Consider the following 19,837-nt stretch of genomic DNA (forward strand, 5'->3'; position numbering starts at 1 on the left):
TGGTACCCCTTCCCAAGTCGAAGGGATTGGAGGCCCTCCCGTTAACCGCAACTTTGGCGAGAGGTCCTTCGTATAAGAGTCTCACCCAGCCCACAAATCCGGGCCCGAAGCCGAACTTCGCGAGCGCGGCCCACAAATATGCCCACTCAACCGTGTCAAATGCCATCGTTGCGTCGAGCGCCGCCACCACGGCCGGTTCCCGCATCGTCCCGACCCTTGCGATCACACCATGAATGCGCCTAAGATTCAACGCAGTATTCCGATGTGGGATGAATCCAGATTGGTCGGGGTGGATCAGGTCACCGATCACCCTGACTAGCCGGTTTGCGAGGATTTTAGCAAGGATCTTAGGCTCAGCGTTAAGGAGCGAGATCGGCCGGTATGAACTGCACCTGTCTCTAGGCTTGCCATCTTTATGGATGACCACGATCGTTGCCAGGCGCTGGTCGAGCGGGAGGGAACCCGTCGCCCGCGCCTCCACAAACATGGCTCGTAGATGCGGAGCGATCTTGTCCGGCTGGAGTTTGTAGAGCTCAATGGGCAGGCCATTCGGACCCGAGGCCTTGCCCGGACGCAACGAACGGATCGCCCCCGCGATCTCATCGACCGTGATGTCGCCATCAAGGTCGTCACTGTCCACGTCGGAGAGGCAAGGCAGGGCGAGATCGCGCAGGAGGGCACATGAGTCCTCCACAGGCCTGTCCGACACGGATGTATAGACCGTGCGGAAGTAATCCGCAAAGCACTGGACTATGTCCTCCGGCTCCGTGACCAGGACACCAGCCTCCGTCACTAGGTCCGGCACCACTCGATTGACCCTCTCCTTCTTGTCCAGCCACGCGATCAATTTCCCGGCCTTGTCCCCAACATCGTACAGACGGCCCCGCTGTTCCCTACTCAGAGCCTTGGCTGCGTCAGTCACGAGGGCCCTGTACTCCGATTGCTTAAGGCTCAATTCGTGCAGCGCCTCCTCCGTGACCTCACCCTCCAGGGCCAGCCCTAGGTCCGCGATCTCCGCCTCAAGCTGGGCGACCTCCGCGTCCCTCCGACGCTTGGCCGCTGTAATCAAGGAGAGGGCCCCACCCCGAATCACGGTTTTGAATGCTTCCCACAAGGACACCGCCGACGTGACCGAACCGAGGTTTTCTTGAAAATAACGGTCGATCGCCTTAAGTACCGCACTACGAGTCACAGGGTCTCTGAGATGCCACGGGTTAATTGGGGCCACCCTACCACCCACTCCTCTGGCAACATCCATACAGATCCACACCGGAGAATGGTCAGAAATACCTCGTGCCATGTGCCTGGCCTCAGAGACACTAGAAGCGTGTGCGGCCAAAGTAAGGACATAATCAATTCTGGAGAGACTGCCGTGCGCACCTGAGTGGAAAGTGTACTGCCGTTGTGTGGGATGCAACATTCTCCAACAATCAACCAGCCCTAGGGTGTCTATGAAATCAGGAAGCCACTTCTGAGCCCCCCCCGAAATCCTCTGCGGGTGCCTGTCAAGCAGGCCTGAGCCGACCGCATTAAAGTCACCACCCACCACCAACACGCCCTCTGGGAGACCCAGTAATGTCCTCTCTAAGTCCGCTAGGGTAGTGGGCTGCAATGCAGGGGGGACATAAACCGACACCAGGACCAGCGTCCTGCCCTCCCACCGTCCCGCTACTGCCGCGAAGCGCCCCCTATCGTCTACAGTAGTAGAGTCAACCTCAAATGGGAGAGAGGACCTGACTAGTATTCCCGCCCCTCTGGAACCCGAGGTGAACCCGGAATGCGCAACAAACTTATAGCCTTTACGATTGAGTGCATGGCACGTGTTGCCAATCAAGTGCGTCTCTTGCAAGAGGACAATATCAGGGGCACATCTCTTCAGAAATTGCAGTACAATCCCACGCTTAATACGATCCCCCAGGCCATTCACATTCCAACTGAGTATTTTGAGGCCCCTACCCCCCATCCCAGCATGTAAGGAGACCACCACCACCCACGTGGAACCCGACCCGAACCACAGGGGCTTGCATCATGACGCCTTGCAGAACCAAAAACAACAACAACCCCAACAACAAACCCCACCCACCCCCCACCCTGCACCCCTGCGTAAGCTCTAAAGTGCCCCCCAACTTGCAGTGTGCCTGTCGCCCCTTATAAAACTAGTCTACGGAAAGAACCCCAGAGGAGGAAAAGCTCCCCTACCGCCCCCGCCACCCCCCGGACTATCAACCTCCCGGAGGGATCGGAGTCGTGGTACTTAAGTCCCGGGTCAATGTTCGTCACCGGCACCATCAGCGCCACCAGAGCGTTCCACGCCATGCCGCCCTTGGGGCAGAGTGTCCAACCAGTCTCCGACCATGTCGGGTGCCTCAAAAAAGAAAGTTCGTTCTTCGAACACCACCCGCAACCTTGCAGGAAAGAGCATGGCATATTTTAGTCCCATCTCACGCAGTCTCCTCTTGACCGCCATGAAGCCTTGCCGCTGCTTTTGCACCATCTGAGTGAAGTCCGGATAAAAGCTTACAGTAGTGTTCTGGAATGGCAGCGGGCCGGCCATCCGCGATGCTTGTAGTATGGCATCTCGATCCCTGAAATTAAAGATCCGGGCGACAATCGGCCTTGGTGGGGCCCCCACCTTAGGCCTCCCGCCAGGAACTCTATGGGCCCGTTCGACGGTGAAGAACCTGCTAAGGCCTTTGGGTGCCAGATGGTTCACCACCAGGTCCTCCACGAACAGGTCCACCGACTGCTCCTCCGAATTTTCCGGGACCCCAATGATGCGGACGTTGTTACGCCTAGCACGGCCTTCGAAGTCCTCCAACCGGCGGGCGAAGTGATCATTTGCTGCCCGGAGAGTACGGACTTCCTGCTGGAGGCCGGAGACATCGCCCAGGAGGCCGGCAGTCTTGAGGTCCAAGGACTGAACCCGCTCATTAGTTTTGCCGAGGTCGGCCCGAACCAGGTTGACATCTATCGATATGGCATCTACTTTTTGTGCCAGGGTCTCAAATTGCTGCCCAATCGAGGACTTCATCCCTTCGATGGCCCCCATGATGTCCTGCAGGGTTAATTCTGTGGAGGGGGACGCCGCGTCCTTCGAGGCTTCCGACGTCGGGCCCGATTCTCCCGGGGACCCCCTCTGATGGGCATAGCGGTCCATGGTATTAGTCTGGGTGGAGGTGCCCCGCCTGGTGTTCTTGGGCTTCAGCTTTTCGGCGTCCGACCTGGTCGACATCTCAATCTACCGTGTAGACAATCTCCTGGCCCGTACAGGGTAAATGGGCATGCAACCAGTGGCTGGCGCCGCGCACGCCCCGTCCCGGGCGCCCTGGAGACTGGAAGGCGAAATCGAAAGCGAAAGTGAAGTCCCCTCCACCTCCGACGACTCCTCCCCGACCAGGCCGCTGTTGTTCAATTAGGGCACGGGCACTGTGCCAACGCAAGTCCCGGGCACCGTGCGGGGATTAGGCCCCAAACTTCCAGGCAGTATAACTTCGGTCTCCGGTGGGCGATTTCGACCCGGACAACGGTTCCCGCCTCAGCAGCAGATCCTCTCCAATAGTCCGGGCATCAAGTACAGGATAATAGACAGGATAGATGCCGGAGGGAGCGAGGGTCTCGGGAGCTCTAGGCTCACGCGGCCATCTTGATCACGCGCTAAGCTCCTCCCTCCACCATGCACTCTTAAATGGCAGCACTGCACTTACAGTGCTCAGAAATGGACCTGGGTACTGTAGGGGCACAGGGCTCCTGCTCCTGTGCCCACACCATTGGCATAAGGCACCCAGCTAGAGGGGTGGCTGATGTATGCCATGGCAGTGTAGGTGATGGGCATGGCACACAGGGATGTGTGTCATGTCGACTTTGTTTTTGTCTTGCACCCAAACACTCAGCCTGCAAAGGCAGTGTGTGTGTGTGTGTGTAAGGGCACGGGGCCTCTAAGGGTGGCACTAGCCTTCCCTGGTCACAAGGCCCTGGGTACCTAGGGTACCATTTACAAGGGGCTGACATGTGGCCAGGGTTTGCCAATTTGGTTTTTTTTTTGTTTTAGGGAAGGAACATAGGCCCTGGGCACCTGATTGGCAGGAGTCCAGGGCACACTCAGTCAAAGTACATTCAGCAATTCAGCAAAAAGTGGGGGCATACCATGCAAGAAAGATGGCACTATCTCACAAATCCTGAGCAGCGATTTTGTGAGGAATGCTTCAATCTTTACATTTCATCTTGTGCCAGTAGACTAAAAGGAATTAAAGTACGAGTTACTTACCTCCGGTAACAATGTATCTGGTAGAGACGATTCTAGCCGCAGATTCCTTCACATAGAATTATCCCCAGGCATGAGACTGGAACGGAAAACCTTTTTGTCCAGCATCCCCGCACGCCAGAGGGGTGGCATCATGCGACTCCGCCCAGGCGTCGTCCGCGTACGTGACGTCAGCGAGGTCACATAAGTCCCAGCCCGGCGCGCCTACGTCAGTTTTCTTTGGAGAACTTTTCCGCGCCACCACGCCGAGCCAGCAGACAAAACTGTGAGAGAATAGGAACAGTGAGCGAAAGAGCAGAAAAAGGAATGGTGAGGAACATCACCATACAGAGCAGCGCCCAGCACTGCAGTACCCAAAGGCAGGGAAAGAATAAAGAACAGAGCAGCAACCCTGCCAGTACAGAGAGAGCCACCCCCGGCGACAAGGGACATATGTAAAAGTGTCACGATAACATGCAACAGGACTACAACCCCAACCAAAGACAAGAAAGGGGAAACAGTCGGGGACACAGGGAACGACAAAACTCCAAGACATCCCCATCACAGAGTGACACCCCCATCAGGAACAAGGGCAGAGGCACAGTCAAAAGACCCCAACCTCAAGGAGCGCAAAGAACCAGAAGTACCAACAACCCTATCCTCCCATGTGACAACGGGGAGGAAAAAGGGACAGCCTGACAGAAAGAGGGAAAGAATGTACTCATAGAAGACACAGCCACCCACAGGGAAGAGAGGGCAAAAGACCAAATCACAAGCCCTCGCAGAACGGGGAGAAAGGGCGGGCCGTGAAGGAATCTGCGGCTAGAATCGTCTCTACCAGAAACATTGTTACCGAAGGTAAGTAACTCATACATCTGATAGAGACTACTAGCCGCAGATTCCTTCACGTAGAATAGATACCCTAGCCATACACAAGGGGAAGGAGGGTCTGCGAGAGGACCCCACCCACTTGGGCATAACAGAGGGCCGCACGGGGGCCGAGTCCGAAAACTGGACGAAGGAGCCCCGTCCCCCAGGCAAAGGGACACCCCCGCCAGCAGGAGGCCACCAACCCCAAGGGGGTAGGGGGATTCGGGAAAAGAAGAGAAGAAGAAGATAGCCTGTCCTCACTCAGCAGAGGAAACAAGGCAAGGCACAAAGAGGCCAAACACCCCACGCTCACGTGAGGCAACAAAACCTCCGCTCAAGGCAAGGAAAGGAGCACCGTAGCAACCTCCTCCTAAGGTCAAGGCAAGGAAAGGAGCACCGAAGGAGCAGAGCAAACTAGAGACTCCAAGGAGGAGAGGCAGAGCAAAAGCAATCCCAGACAGGATGGCGCCGGCAGCAAGAAGCAGGCGGAAGCCGAAAAGGAGAACTCAAGGTCACCCAGGAAGAATCATCCAACGCCCCACAGGGACAAACTGCACCCGCAAGAGGGTCCAGAAGTCAGGGACCATTCCCCCCACAGGGAGAAGAGGTAGAACCGAGTGCAAGGCCCACTGGAAGCAGCGGAGAAGGCAGGATGACAGTCCCACTAAAGCCCCAAGAAGGCACAACGGTGCAGAAAGAGCAAGAGGGAGGCACTGGCAAGCTCTGCCAGACGCCAGGGACACAACAGAACGAAACACTCAAAGCAAAAAGGCAAAGAAGAAGATTGCATTCGAAACATACCATAACGCCATGAAGAGCAGAAGCCCGCAGGTGACCACAACTCCCCAGCACATACCAGGGCTATATAACAGCCAACCCTGCCCCACATAGGGCATGTCATATCCCAAGACATGGGAACCTCTTAGGAGGAAACTTCCGCAGCAGAGGACAACAAAAAAGACCTGCGGCAAAAAACCCCGGAGGAGGCCAATCAATCAGAGCAAGAGGGGAAACGCATAAGGCCCAATCTCAGGCCCAGCATGGTGGAAGAAACCCAAAGGAAAAACACACAGTCAAAAAGAGCTGGCCAGCAGCCAACAGAACCACAGCCTCAGCAAGGACTCGAGTGGCCATGAAGCACACAGAACAGACAACCGGGGCAACCCGCCCCAACGAAAGAACAGCTCCAAGAACCAGATCAACACGCAGGTCACTGAGGAGGAGGAGAAGAAGAAGGAAGGAGGAAGAAGAAGGAGGGAGAGGAGGAGGAGGGGGGCGAAGCCCTGCCAAGAACCTCTGGATGGCTGAGTTCGCAGGGGCATGGAACAAAAGAGCACCATCGAAGGGAAGGTCCACCAGCCGTTCCCGAACATTCTCCGGGAACACACTGTCCCGATGCCAGGCATGGCGACGAAGGGCAACCGAGGAGTCCAGCCAGCAGGCCTCCCATGACGGGGGAGACGACAGCAGCAGCAAAGTAGGAAAGGCAGGCTACAAAAGGGGGCCTCTGGTCGAAGAGAAAGGCACACCGGATTACGCGGTGCCGGATGGTGGCGGTGCAGAAGGTGCTGGGGCACCGGGTCCCCGTGGCGGGACGGCCCCAAGTCTCCAAGAGAGAAGAGTGGAGTGAACCCTGGAAGGGAAGCAACAGTTCTCTACCACCAGAGCCCTGATGGAGAACCTTCAGAAGATGATCTGCGGGGAAATGGGTAGCTGGATCACCCATGCGCAAAATTCCCACAGCCGTGGAAACAGCACGGGCGAAAGCCGCACCCGCCTCCGTAGGGCTCTGTGGAGGGGAAAGCAGCTCCTCGTTAGGTGACGGCTGCAAGCTAAGGCGGCCATCCCCCAAGCCAACCGGAGGAAGGAAGGGCCAAGGCCGGAAGGAAGGAAGAGGGACCGAGGAGTGGGGGACCTGCGGCTCCTCCGGTGAAGACCGCGGTCGTGGAGACGGCGAGGAGCCGCCTTTAGACGACATTGGGGGAAAAAGCCACGACACGGCGGCCCGTCTCCGGCGAGGATGACACCAGCAACCGCCAAACCTCTGGAGAAGAGGAGGCGTCCAAAGACGAGTCAACAAAGAGTCCGCAACCTGAGGCAGGACACCATCGTCGACCGTCGCCGGAGACGACGCCGGGGCGACCTCCGACACAGCACACAGCGCAGTAGACCGGAGCTGGGCCGGAGCTGGGGTGGCGAAGGGGCAGCGCCGGAACGGCACCAACCTGACCTCTGACAAGGCAGCCGCCTACATGGAGGGACGAGAAGGGCCCGGGGAGGGACGAGGAGTCCCCCCCCGCCAGCCGCGACCCGTGACAGGGCGAGATGGCCCTCCGCCAACCCCTGTGGCGCCGCCTTAGACAAGGGAACCACTGACGTCCCAGGAGCGGAAGGAGGAGGAGAAGCCAGCGAGGCCTGCAAAGCTGCCACATATGTCTCCATCTGGGCTCTGGTCGTCCCCACGCCAGGAAACGGCGGATAAGGGGACGACACGCGTGGCCGCACCACCCGCGGAGAGCCCATGCCCCCAACAGGCCGGAACCCGACCTTCGGGGACAAACTCCAACACTTACCATGAGGTGAGCGGCGCTCTTGCGACCTGGGAGAAGAGCGAAGTCGGCGAGGGAAGCCGCGGGTCTGAGAACCCTCCGCAAGGGCCGGGTGACAGGACGACGCCAACCTGGACACAAGAGCCGAAAGAAGTTTCATCCGGCGCTCCCGCCGGGACTTCGGCTTTATCTGCTGGCACGCCTCACAATCCGTTGAGTTGTGGTGCTCCCCCAAACACCACATACAGATGGGGTGAGGATCCGTCGCCGACATGAGGCGGCCACACGACGAGCAAATTTTAAAGCCCAAAGGCATTCGCACACTGTTCCCACACACGCAGCAATAGCATAAGGGAAAGGACTAAACAGGCCCAGAGCACAAACCGGATCCGCGTTGCACGCATAAAAGGAAAAAACTGACGTAGGCGCGCCGGGGTGGAACTTATTTGACCTCGCTGACGCGACGTACGCGGACGACGCCTGGGCGGACTCGTGTGATGCCGTTCCCCCGGCGTGCAGGGATGCTGGGCAAAAAGGTTTTCCGGATCCAGTCTAACGCCTGGGGATAATTCTACTTGAAGGAATCTGCGGCTAGTAGTTTCTATCAGATTGTGATTTTAAAACTATAAGCAGCAAAAAAATTTATGTAGGCTTATGACACCTGGGACGCTTTTTTAATGTTGCAGAAAATTACTGTTCTAGTCTCTACAGAAAAATGCTGAATATGTAGGAGAAAGAATGAGAATTAATATATTACCATAACTAATCTGCCTACGATACGAGATGGTCGTGACTTTTCAGACTAGAGCTAGATATGCATCAAAAGATTTGCTAGTCAGCTGGGTTAGACTCAACCTGTAATACAAAGTGTTACACAGACCCCATATTTTTATTTCTTTAAACAGTTTTACTTAAGTGATACTGTGTAGTGTAAAAGATGGCGTTCCTTTGGAATTGGAAGTAATGCAAACTCTCCTCAGATGCACATAACACACATCTAGATGTTTCAGAATACAAGGCATCACGGATGTATAGAAATATCTAATTAGGCTTTCTAGACCAATAGATATGACACATACGAGGCACGGTCCTCTCTCGGACAAACAACTAGCAAGATAAGACCATTAACTTTATTGCACGAACAACCACAGTATTTAGTTTTTGAATTTGGTGGTTACTCGTTCACTTTGCGGTTATAATCAAGCAATGGCAAAGACAACAGGTCTCACTTATGCAGGAGCTATTGGTTATGCCAATATGTTTTAGCCATGTTGTACACCACTGTTGCTGCTGTCAGCATGGCTAAACGTTAATGGGGTAAAGGAGAGTGGAGTGGAGTGTCATAAAGTGGAGTGTTATGGAGTGGCGTAGAGTTGAGTTGACTGGAGTGCCATGGAGAGTTGCAGGGGGAGTAAAGTGCTGAGTGGAAGGGCGTGGAGTAGATTTGTGTGAAGTAGTGTGTCAGCGTGGAGTAGAGTGTCAGAGTGGAGTGTCATACAATAGAGAGGCATAGAGTGTTATGGAGTGGTGTAGCGCAGAGTGGCATAGACCGTGTTGTAGAGTGGAGTGACATATAGTGCCAGAGTGGAGTGGCGTGGAGCACCGTAAAGGGGAATATAGCAGTGGGTTGTAGAATAGGGTGGAGTAAATTGGCATGGAGTGGCATAGAGGTAGTTGTGTACAGCGTCGTTAAAGTGAAGTAGTGTTGTAGAGTGTCACAGAGTGGAGTAGAGCACCATAGAACGAAGTATCACAGAAATGTAGTGTTGCAGAGTAGAGTGGCCTAGAGTGACATGGCATAAAGTACAATGGTGCCAAGTAGAGTGCAGTGGCATAGAGTGCATTTATTTTTAGTAAAGTGGTGTAGAGTGCATTGGAGTAGTATGCTGTGGAGTAGAGTGCAGTGGAGTAGAGTGCAGTGATGTAAAGTACAGTGCAGTGTAGTGGCGTAGAGTGGTGCAGAAAAAACTGCAGGTGCGGGGAGTAGACTGTTTCACAGTGAAGCGGCGAAGAGTGGAGTGGTGCAGGGTAGAGTGCGGTGGCGAAGAGTAGAGTGGTGCAGGGTAGAGTGCAGTGGCGAAGAGTAGAGTGGTGCAGGGTAGAGTGCAGTGGCGAAGAGTAGAGTGGCGCAGGGGAGAGGGGTGTGGCAGAGAGGGGTGTGGCAGAGAGGGGTGTGGCAGAGAGGGGTGTGGCAGAGAGGGGTGTGGCATAGAGGGGTGTGGCATAGAGGGGTGTGGCATAGAGGGGTGTGGCATAGAGGGGTGTGGCATAGAGGGGTGTGGCATAGAGGGGTGTGGCATAGAGTGGTGTGGCATAGAGTGGTGTGGCATAGAGTGGTGTGGCATAGAGTGGTGTGGCATAGAGTGGTGTGGCATAGAGTAGATCAGAGTAGCGTGGAGTGATGCAGTGGCATAGAGTTGAATGGTGCAGAGTAGAAAGCAGTGGCGTAGAGTGGTGCATAGTAGAATAGAGTTGTGTGGTGTAGTGTGCAGTGGGGGAGAGTGCAGTGATGTAAAGGAGAGTGGCTTTGAGTTCAGTGGCTGAGAGTGCAGTTTTGCAGATAAGAGTTGCAGAGAACAGTGGTGCAGAGTAGAATAGAGTGACGCAGAGTCCAGTGACAGCACAATGGTATAGAGGGACGTGTAGGGGTGTATAAAGAGTGGCACAGAGTGCAGTAGTGTGCAGTGTCAGAGTTGTGGTAGAGTAGAGAATAGTGGCGTAGAGTACAGTGGCACAGAGTAGAATAAATCGGTGTAGAGTGCACTGGTTTTGAGAAAAGTGGTGTAGAGTGCATTGGCTTACAGTGCAGAGATGCAGAGTAGAGTTCAGTGGCGTAGAGTGGCACAGAGTCCAATGGCGTGAGTAGGTTGTTTCAGAGTAGAGTGGATAGGTGCACCGTAGAGTACAGCGGTGTAGAGTGCAGAGGAGATTAGAGTGGCGTAGAGTGATTTGTCATAGAATGCACGGACACAGAATGGAGTGGCACAAAGTAGAGTGCAGTGTTGCAGAGTAGAGTGGCATATAGTGAAGTGGTGTTAAGTGAAGAGCCGAAAAGTGCGGTGGTGCATAGTAGAGTAGTGTGGGGTAGAGTGCATTGGCGTAGAGTGGTGTAGAGTAAAGAGGCATAGACTGAAGTTGCGTGGAGTGGTGAAGAGTAGAGTGCAGTGATGCAGAGTGGAGTGGTGAAGAGTAAAGTGCAGTGATGTAGTGTGGAATGGTGCAGAGTACAGAGGAGTGGGGTAAAGTTGATTTCGCATGGTGTGGTAGCGCACTGCCATTACAGACAACACATCTTGAAGTGAAATTACCATAACGTTTGAAGAGACATACAGTTTTGCTTATAAAAGTATACAGCATATAAACAATAAATATGTGGAAATGTCATCACCTAGTGTATTGATTTGTTTTGATTCTATTAAAATATTTGTTGCCACCACACTTCAGAATAACCAAAAATGAGCTTAATTTGTGCTTTTCTAATTCTGATATATTCTGAAATATCTGCACAGTTCATTTACAGACATTAAAAGAATATGTACGCTAGGAAACAAAAAATAACATCGTTAAGCCTTACTCAAGCACACCCCAGTAGCCAGCATGATTGTCACATAAATCCTCTCACTTTGAAGTCAGAAAAATAAAAATAAACACCGAGCTCCCTGGAAGACAGAGCCTGACATTCGACCCCTATCTTTGAATGTGTTGCAAAAGGGAGGAACTCAAGCTGGACAGCTTAAAACAAATAGAACCAGCCAATAGAAAGCAAGCTAATGTAAGTTACAAACCACAAAGCCAATGGTAAGCAATTGGCGAGATGCATTCTCAGGGAAGCTTTCTGAATGTCCCCAAGACGTCATTAGCAAACCACACAGCTGCGCTGTCTGGTAGGCTTCAACCTGAAAATGAGGGCTGGGTTTTTAGGAAAAAGCAAGATCACCAACATAGACAGGAAAAATACGCTACAGGTCAAGCACTCATTCTTTACTTTTAAAACTTCTTTATGCTCAGGACCTTTCTTTGTCTGCAGCCAATTGGTACATGTTACTTACCTTAGAGTAGCCACTAGAAAGAGTGTTACCAATCTAAGCCTAGATTCCTCACTTTTAGAATATCCCTAGGCCATACTGGATCTAGGAGATTTTTACAGCAATGCTCCCGTGCACCGGTAGGGGCACTGTGCAGCTCCATGTTGACTTTGTTCTTTCTTGGAAGGGACACTGGAGCTGCATAGAAGTGTTTTTTCTTGACTCTGTCCACTCTCTGGGACACAGAGCTCCACAAGGATTAGAGATACCAAATTACAGATTTCTAAATTGGGACCTTTTTAGATGGAAAGAAGATCATTCGAAAAGATGCAGAGGGCAGGGGGCAGTATAGAATCTGCGGTTAGATATCATGTCCACCAGAATGAGCGCTGCCAAAGGCAAGTAACTTGTTCTTCTTTGCTATAGCTAAAGAAAGGAACTATGCATAACACTACAAAGAGCTGAGCATTCACCCGATGGTCTTTGATAAGGCTAATGTAAAAGCTCAACGCTCTTTTGGTTACCAGCCGATAGAGTTTCTCCTCTAGAGAAAGGGCATTCGAGGGGTGAGGTAGAGCAAAGAACACTAAGAGTGGATTGCCATTTTGAAAAGCAGTTACGAGTTTTGGCAAAAAGGCTGCCTTGAGCCTTAACACCACGTTATCTTGGAAAAAGGTTGTATAAGGTGGCTGCACTGAGAGAACTTGGGGCGGGCTGGCTGTACGCTCCTTCAGGCCCTGTAGGCCTGTGCTTGGTCTCCACCCAGCTGTCTAAGACAACTAGGTGGAGAGTTTCACAGTGTGCATGTCACTCTGGCCGGCGCAAGACAGCTGGCCAAAGTAACATGCACACTTTGGAGAATCCAGCCAGCCACAGCTACTGTCATCTGCTGCTAATTGGCAGCAGAGGACACGTCCTGCATGTCTTTGGGCTTGGGGCTGGTGCAAGTGTGCACATAGGAAAAGTAAAAGGACAATTAAATATTTTCACTGCCATTTTATTTTTTCCTGCGCAGCTCACAGCGCCCAAGTGAAAAAAACATAGCTGGAAACTGCACAGTATCTAGAATTGCTTCAATGAAAGGGAGCCTCTGAGAAAGTGTCAGGTATGACCTGAGCACGTTTATCGAGAACTTAAGTGAAGTCAGGTTTGTGATCATCTGCAAGTGGTCTATACTGGTCAATATGTCACAGCAGACATCAATTCATGTCAAGCTCTTTTGTAAATTTTATGAAAAACAGAGAAAGATTTGGATTTTATCGATCTTAAGGCTGCTTGGCCTTAGGCGATGTCACCCAGCATTTTTATCCCTTCAGTTGTTAGCCAATGAGTCAACCATGTGGTCTATTTAAATGTTTTTAAAGAATGTAATTAGATGCAGAAAGGCTATCATATTGTGATTTTCTGGAAAGGTAAATGTGACTGTATTTTATGATACATTTTCTTAGCAACAATGATCGTTGCTGAAGGTTCTTAACTTTTTAAATAAGATTGTTGTATACTTAATTTGTACATAATTTTTAGCTTTGTAAATAGTATTTGTGTTTTTATATATGTATTTTGCTTTTATGATTTCCACTAAAGAAATTGAATAAACATTATTTTGAATTGAATTGACTGTCTCTGGTGTGCCACCTGTGACCACTACCATCACTTTCATGAACACCTGAGGGGCACTGGTGAGGCCAAAGGGGAGCTCTGCAAACTAAAAATTCTCCTGCCCACCTTGAACCACAAGTAACTTCTGTGGGACTGCAAGAAGGTTGCAGGAAAGTAGGTGTCCTGCAGGTCAAAAGCAGAGAGAACCTGGGCCAGTGTCAGCATCCTGAATTTGTTCTTTCGTTCAGAGGGCGGCAATGTAAAATAGAATGAAGGCCTCTGTCCTTCTTTAGCACAAGGAAATAGCAGGTGTAACAATGAGTCCCTTTGGTCCAAAGAGCCCGAAATTCTTGGAACAAGAAGGAGAGGTGCTACTCTGAAATATGCTCTGATTTGTATGGAAGGTGAGCCGGGTTCAAAAGAAATGGAGGGGCGCAGACCCATTGAAAGATCTGGAGGACCCATATATGAGATGTGATCCATTGTCACTCATGGAGGAAATGTCTGATCTTGCCTTTCACAAGATGGTCGTGTGCCAATAAGGGCAAACGAGGGCGGCTTGGAGGCTGCTGCAGGAGGGGCGTGGAATTGGGATGTGCCTTGCCCCTACTATCTTGGGCACTGTCTGCTGGATCTCTGCCCAACCCCAAAAGGACTGGGGTGCATGTTGCAGAGGCCAGTGGATCGTATCCGAGCATGCTGCCAAAGCACCACACTAATACCCAAGCAGTCGGTAGTGTCCTGCCTAGACCGGATGATGTATCTTGCAGCATTCTGACCCATCTTGGATGGCCAGGGTGGTGCAAAATTCCTCAGAGTGCTGGCAAGATCTTGCCAACATGTCCCATAAGGCATGTGTATATTTCCCCAGCAAGCTGCTTGCATTGACTGGCAAGAGGCCTATACTGGTTAAAAAGAACATCCACCTTCCGAAAGCCTCAATTCCTTTTGTCTCTGTCAGGGGGAGCCATGGAAAAAGAATAGGGGTTTTCCCTAGTGGTGAAAGTCTGAACACCCAAACTTCTGTTGTCGGGTGCGGTGTCAAAAACAACAAGGGTTGTCTGGTGTTGGTCTATGGCATTTGGCAACCTGTCAGTTCACTGGTGGGCATGCACAGGGCTTAGACCAGGTGCTCATAAGGGTACCAGTTAGAGGATCATTAAATGATAGTATAGGCTCCGAAGAAGTTTGTCCCAGCTGCAAAACTTCTGTTAGTACATTAGTTTGACACTCAGAGTTGTCAGATGTAAGTCCAATACTTCAGCTGCACGTCTCATTACCACAACAAAGGAGGCACTCTCTTCCGTTAGTGGTGCAGAGGGAGAAGACAACTCAGTGTCTGGGAAAGTGTCTAACTCACTAGCCTTCTGCAAGTCCATGTTGAAAATGTCATCATCATAATGTTAGGGAAAATAATGCATCTTCTCTCCAAAAGTTGGCTGCCTCTTGCTCTGAGACCTAACCATAAAGATGTAGGAGCGCTGGGGTGCGGCTACAAAGCAAAAGCATGGTTCTGTTTGAATCTGATTGAACTGGGGTCAGATGTGTCAGCACAGCTTTGGAACATGACCTCGGTGAGGCCAAAATTAATTCTGCTCAGAGTCAGAGACAACTATAGGAAAGGGGTCTTCTTCCTATGCTGTTGGTGCCGGCATTGATGTCAAAGGGATCGAAGTGTAAGTCGGCTCCGGCATCGGAGAGGAACTAGAGGCAGGTTTGGGATGCACAAACACTGCTGAGGACGGAACTGTTGATGTTAACCACACTGTTTTTTTGCTTTTTTATCAACACTGGTGCAGAGCTCTCTGATTTTGACTAAATTCTACTAAACTTTTCAACCTTGCTTTGCTAGGGCAGGTGATGGCTTAATGAGAAAAAATTGTTTTGTCTCAGTAGTTCACAGGCAGATTGTCCATCATCAAAGGCCCACACCTTCTGACCTAAAAGTCTTAACAGCCCACGTTGTCTAGATGGTTCGATCATCTTCATTGAAACTGAAATCAAGTGCTTTCCCTATACCACATCCAGACTGGGAGCCCAATCATCTCAACTCCATAGATATGTTTTTTTGCCTTGAAACAGTTTGCTCTTAAGCACTGTCAATGCCATCTTCTCAGACACAATTTAAATGCCCTGTAGAAAATCGTGAAGTTGGATAGAATTAATCTCTGAGATTACATGAAGACCAATTAATTGTCGGAGTTTGTTAAATACCGCTTTGACACTTCCATGCAAATTCGGAAATATACACTTCACTCAGCTGACACTAATGCCCACACTGGGGCTTCTGTGTTTACCTTGCACAGTCATGCCTGTTTGCACTCAATAAGATTTTCTGGAGTCCTCCAGGCTGCCCTAATATGACTGCCTACTTGGAGGAACATGGGTCTTTGATAATGCACTCTGGCAGTTCATGTTCCATCTTCTACAATTGAACGTTTCACCATCATCATGAAGCATGGATATGCCTTAAACCTCTCTGTAGTCCTTTCTTCATGTCGCCCTGAGATTTCAGACGTCATCTACAGAACTAAATTTAAAGACCACTTCTTGGAGCAGTTAAGCCAATTATGGAAGAATGAAAATGCTTGGAAATTTGCTGCCAGTTTTTTTCCACTAAAAAGACTATGGCTGTTGTTAAGCCTTTAAGATCTCAAAAAATGTTTCATTGTGCAGACTTTCTACATGGTTATGCTTGGTCACGCCTTCGGAGCGATGAAGGTAGGGTCCTGGATGATATTTTTACATTTCCAGAATGTGCACTTCAGTATTTCTATCAAAGAAGTGTATCATCTTCATTTGAAGGTTGCCATCAGAGGCCTATATTATTCTTTACATTGTCTTTGAGGTTACTGTTTAGATCTATGTTTGACGGTAATCCCGGTTGTGACCCTGTAACCTGGACAAGGGCTGTGAGTTGACCTCAGATATGACATCTGCATTTGGTGGACTATCATTGGACTAAGCATTGGCATTGCCAATAGGTCTCGCTTTTGAGACCTTATAAGTATTTAGTTATGCAGCACAATATCGTTGGTGCAACAACATTAACTGCTGCATGGCTAAACACTTACAAGGTTTAGCCATGCCACACCTAATGTTGTTGCACCAAGGATATTGTGCTGCAAAACTAAATACTTATAAGGTCCCCAAAGCAAGACCTTTTGGCTATGCCAATGTTTGTTTAACTTTCTCCTTCTGCACGTACCTCCTTTAATCTTCTTCACTCAACCACTTCCCACACAGACGCATCCCACCCACTGTAAGCCATAGGTTTTCCTTTGGTGCTGTCAATAATTCAGCTGTGTACCTCCTTCACACACTTTTCCATGGACTCAAATCTACAACTGGCACATTGCTTTGTGCAGTCTGGAGAGAGGCCAAAGACTAGATGTGCACATCTTTATGACCCACTAACAGCTACTGTGAGAAATCAGCACTGCTTACAGCCTCAGCTCCAGATATCTCTAGCGTCCACTATCATGGATACCCACTCACAACCTGAATTCAGACACCTAAAAGTGACCTATTCACGGAATGCACTACAATAGTCAAATACTGCATGAAAATAAACTACAGAAACACATCCGGGAAGAAGCAAATACAGTTACGGAATGCAACACAAAGTAAATCATGAAAAATGTAAACATGAGCTGGACTGCCAACATGGATTACTTTAACCCCTTCGATGCTGCGCAGATTCCGCCGCTGTGCTGACGGAATCTTGCGCGGGTGTGGTCATGACGGAATGGTTCCGTCATGAGCACAGCTCAACCGTGGGTCATGACGGAACCATTCCGTCATGAGCACCGAAGGGGTTAAGGCTCTTACAGTCATCCCTAACAAACTGATTCGTGTTTTTACCTGAAGAGTTAAGGACGTGAATATAGGGCCTCTTAGGGACCAGTTTCAGTCAGTCTGAGACTCAGCAGGGCCCCGTCCAACTTAACCCCTTCAGCGCTGCGCGGATTCCCCCGCGGTGCTGAAGGGTTCGAGCACGGGCGGGGCCATGACGGAACGGTTCCGTCATGAGCACAGCTCAACCGATGCTCATGACGGAACCGTTCCGTCATGAGCATGGAAGGGGTTAAAGCCCTGGGATTATGCACATCTGAGAATAACTGAGGATAAGTAGTTCTGAAGACCACAGCACACAACTGGAGAGCTTTTTGGGCATGGGTAGTAAGTCATGCCGAAGTAGTGTTATGAGTAGCAAAACCAGAAGAAACAGTTGGTTTGGTTACACTTCCTACATACAGTATTACTATGAGTTGGCAGATAGGTACATGTTAGCAGGACATCATATGGTCAGTCTTGTGCTCTGATGTAACCAATTATTTTTAAGGTTACTAATGTGTTTATTTTTTGGTTTAATCGTCATTTGCCTGGGTTTAACTATACTAAGACACCTGTGACAATGATGTCTTACAATAAGAAGTCAAGATATGAAAACATGGCATCCTTAAAGGCCTATAGCCACCCGGCAAAAACAAATCTTGTCCTCATTTCATCACCAATACCTTACTAAAGGAAGGTTTGTGGGAATACAAAAGGGAATGAAGTTTACAAAGGAAGTGACAAATCCATGATTGAGCAATACATGTTAAAATACATCATATATGCAAACACACTTTTATATAATGTATGAACAACTGTACACAGAACTGCTTCACAGGTCCCGCAGGCAATGTTGGCTTTATCTAGAAAGGCACGGTCTCATAATGAAGCAGGAATCTCTCGAAAGATCCCTCAGCAGGCCTTCTGACAGACAACAGAAATGACGGCCCTCTTACCAGTCTGTTTATGCGCACAAAGTCTTCTGGGGTTTTGGCCCATGGTGGAAGCTCGACATCAGATACCAGTGCCCCATCATCCATCACTCCAAGATTATAATTATTGAAGTTGACAAACATCTCCGGGAGATAATAAAATTCTGGGATCAGCTCCTGTACACAAACAGAGACAAGAAGCGTGTTACAATGCTCCAGTGATTACAGAAACAGACTCCTCTCCTCACTGCTCCCTTCACGAAAGCCCTGGGATCTGGCAGCTCTAGAGGAGTTTATTGCACCAACGGACAGTAGGTGATAAGGGTGCGCGTTACTAGTGCAGCATAACGAGGACAAGGTGAACGAGCTGTTCCATCATTTAAGATAAATTATGCTTATTGTTGCACATATGCATAAGTGTACAATATAAAAAAAATAAAAGAAATGGAAAACGATTCCAAATTGTCAATTGAAAAGTACAACATGGAAAGTAAATACGCCTGGGACCCACCACTGGAAAATCACTGGCAGACAAAAAGCCAAGAATAAAACAGAGAACCACTGTCCAGACCTAACACAATTTAGTGTCTCACTGTCAATACAACCCGAACAATAGTAGCGGTAAATTGTCGATAAGTTTTACGAAATCAATAAAATGCAATTTATGGAAATAAAAGCAATAAACATGATACGTTGGCGGATTTAGCACCCGGGACCAAAAGAGTGGTATTATGTTCTATTAATCGGGAAAAAGCAACAGGAATGCGCCTAATATCAAACGGCTGGTGTTACATTTGCCTTCCTTTTAACAGGCGGACACGACAGGAGGTTTAGGCAGCGCACACAGGCTGCCCTAGTGATTATGTGCGCTGGCCCGGCATCTAACCGCCTGGCAGCCCCGCAGACGAGGGCTGAAATCCAGTCACGCATGGGTCAGTGGAGCAGTGGTCTCCAAGCTCGCCCCTCAGGGCCAGCGCCAGCCGGACAGCTTTCCAGGCCGCCGCGCGCAATGGGAAGGTCATCTGATTGGGGACAAGGTCAGACCGGGATAGCCTGGGCAGAGACAGCTAAACATCAAGTAAGAATTAAGCCATTATCACCTCCACGTCACAGCGCAAAGCGCTGCGAGGCTTCCAGTCGCAGGTCCCTTTGTTTATACTCACCCTCATTAAGATTGTAGTTAAAAGAAAAACGCACGCATACCATAAGGTTTCAAAGCCCAAGAGACTGGTAGATCCCCGTCCGTACTGCACCGAGCATGCCCGAGTCCCTAGGAGAGTTTAGACTGAGGTGCCTTCCTGCAATCTAGAAGCGGTCGCAGGACTCAGCTCCTGGAGTCCACAAAGCCTGTCTGCAACGTGGGTACAGAGATGGGGCCGGCTTCCAGTACAGCCAGACTTCCAGCAGAGCCAGACTTCCAGCAGAGACAGACTTCCAGCAGAGCCAGACTTCCAGCAGAGCCAGACTTCCTGGCCTGGGGTCCAACTCCAGTGGAGATCGGGAGGTTCCTTAGAACCTCAGGGGTTAGAATGCGATGCCCACTGACAACTCCAGTCCCCTTGACACGTTTGGGACCAGTAGGCTGGTGAAAATGTGACATATCTACCAGGAGGGCGGCCTGGATCCCGCTTTGAGGCAGGCACTGCCAGCAGACAAACCCAATTACTTTGGATTTCTCCAAGAGGACAGAAATGTAGAGTAACATTGCAATCCAGGAAAGGTAGGACCAGTGCACATCTACATCAGGGGAGACACACTGAACTGTAAGTGAGCTGAACCATAGAA

The 19,837-nt window shown here is 50.3% G+C and overlaps 1 protein-coding gene across 3 annotated transcripts in view; it reads right to left on the bottom strand.

The window, feature by feature from the left end:
- Positions 1-19,837, bottom strand: part of LRBA (LPS responsive beige-like anchor protein) — a 2,426,603-nt gene that overhangs the window by 523,348 nt on the left and 1,883,418 nt on the right. For all 3 annotated transcript variants that reach the window (XM_085641653.1, XM_085641654.1, XM_085641652.1), the window contains exon 47: positions 18,077-18,229. In XM_085641653.1, the coding sequence (XP_085497779.1) occupies positions 18,077-18,229 (153 nt within the window). The remainder of the gene's footprint in view (positions 1-18,076; positions 18,230-19,837) is intronic.

This window comes from Triturus cristatus, chromosome 2_2, assembly GCF_964204655.1.
Source record: "Triturus cristatus chromosome 2_2, aTriCri1.1, whole genome shotgun sequence".
Classification (NCBI taxonomy): domain Eukaryota; kingdom Metazoa; phylum Chordata; class Amphibia; order Caudata; family Salamandridae; genus Triturus; species Triturus cristatus.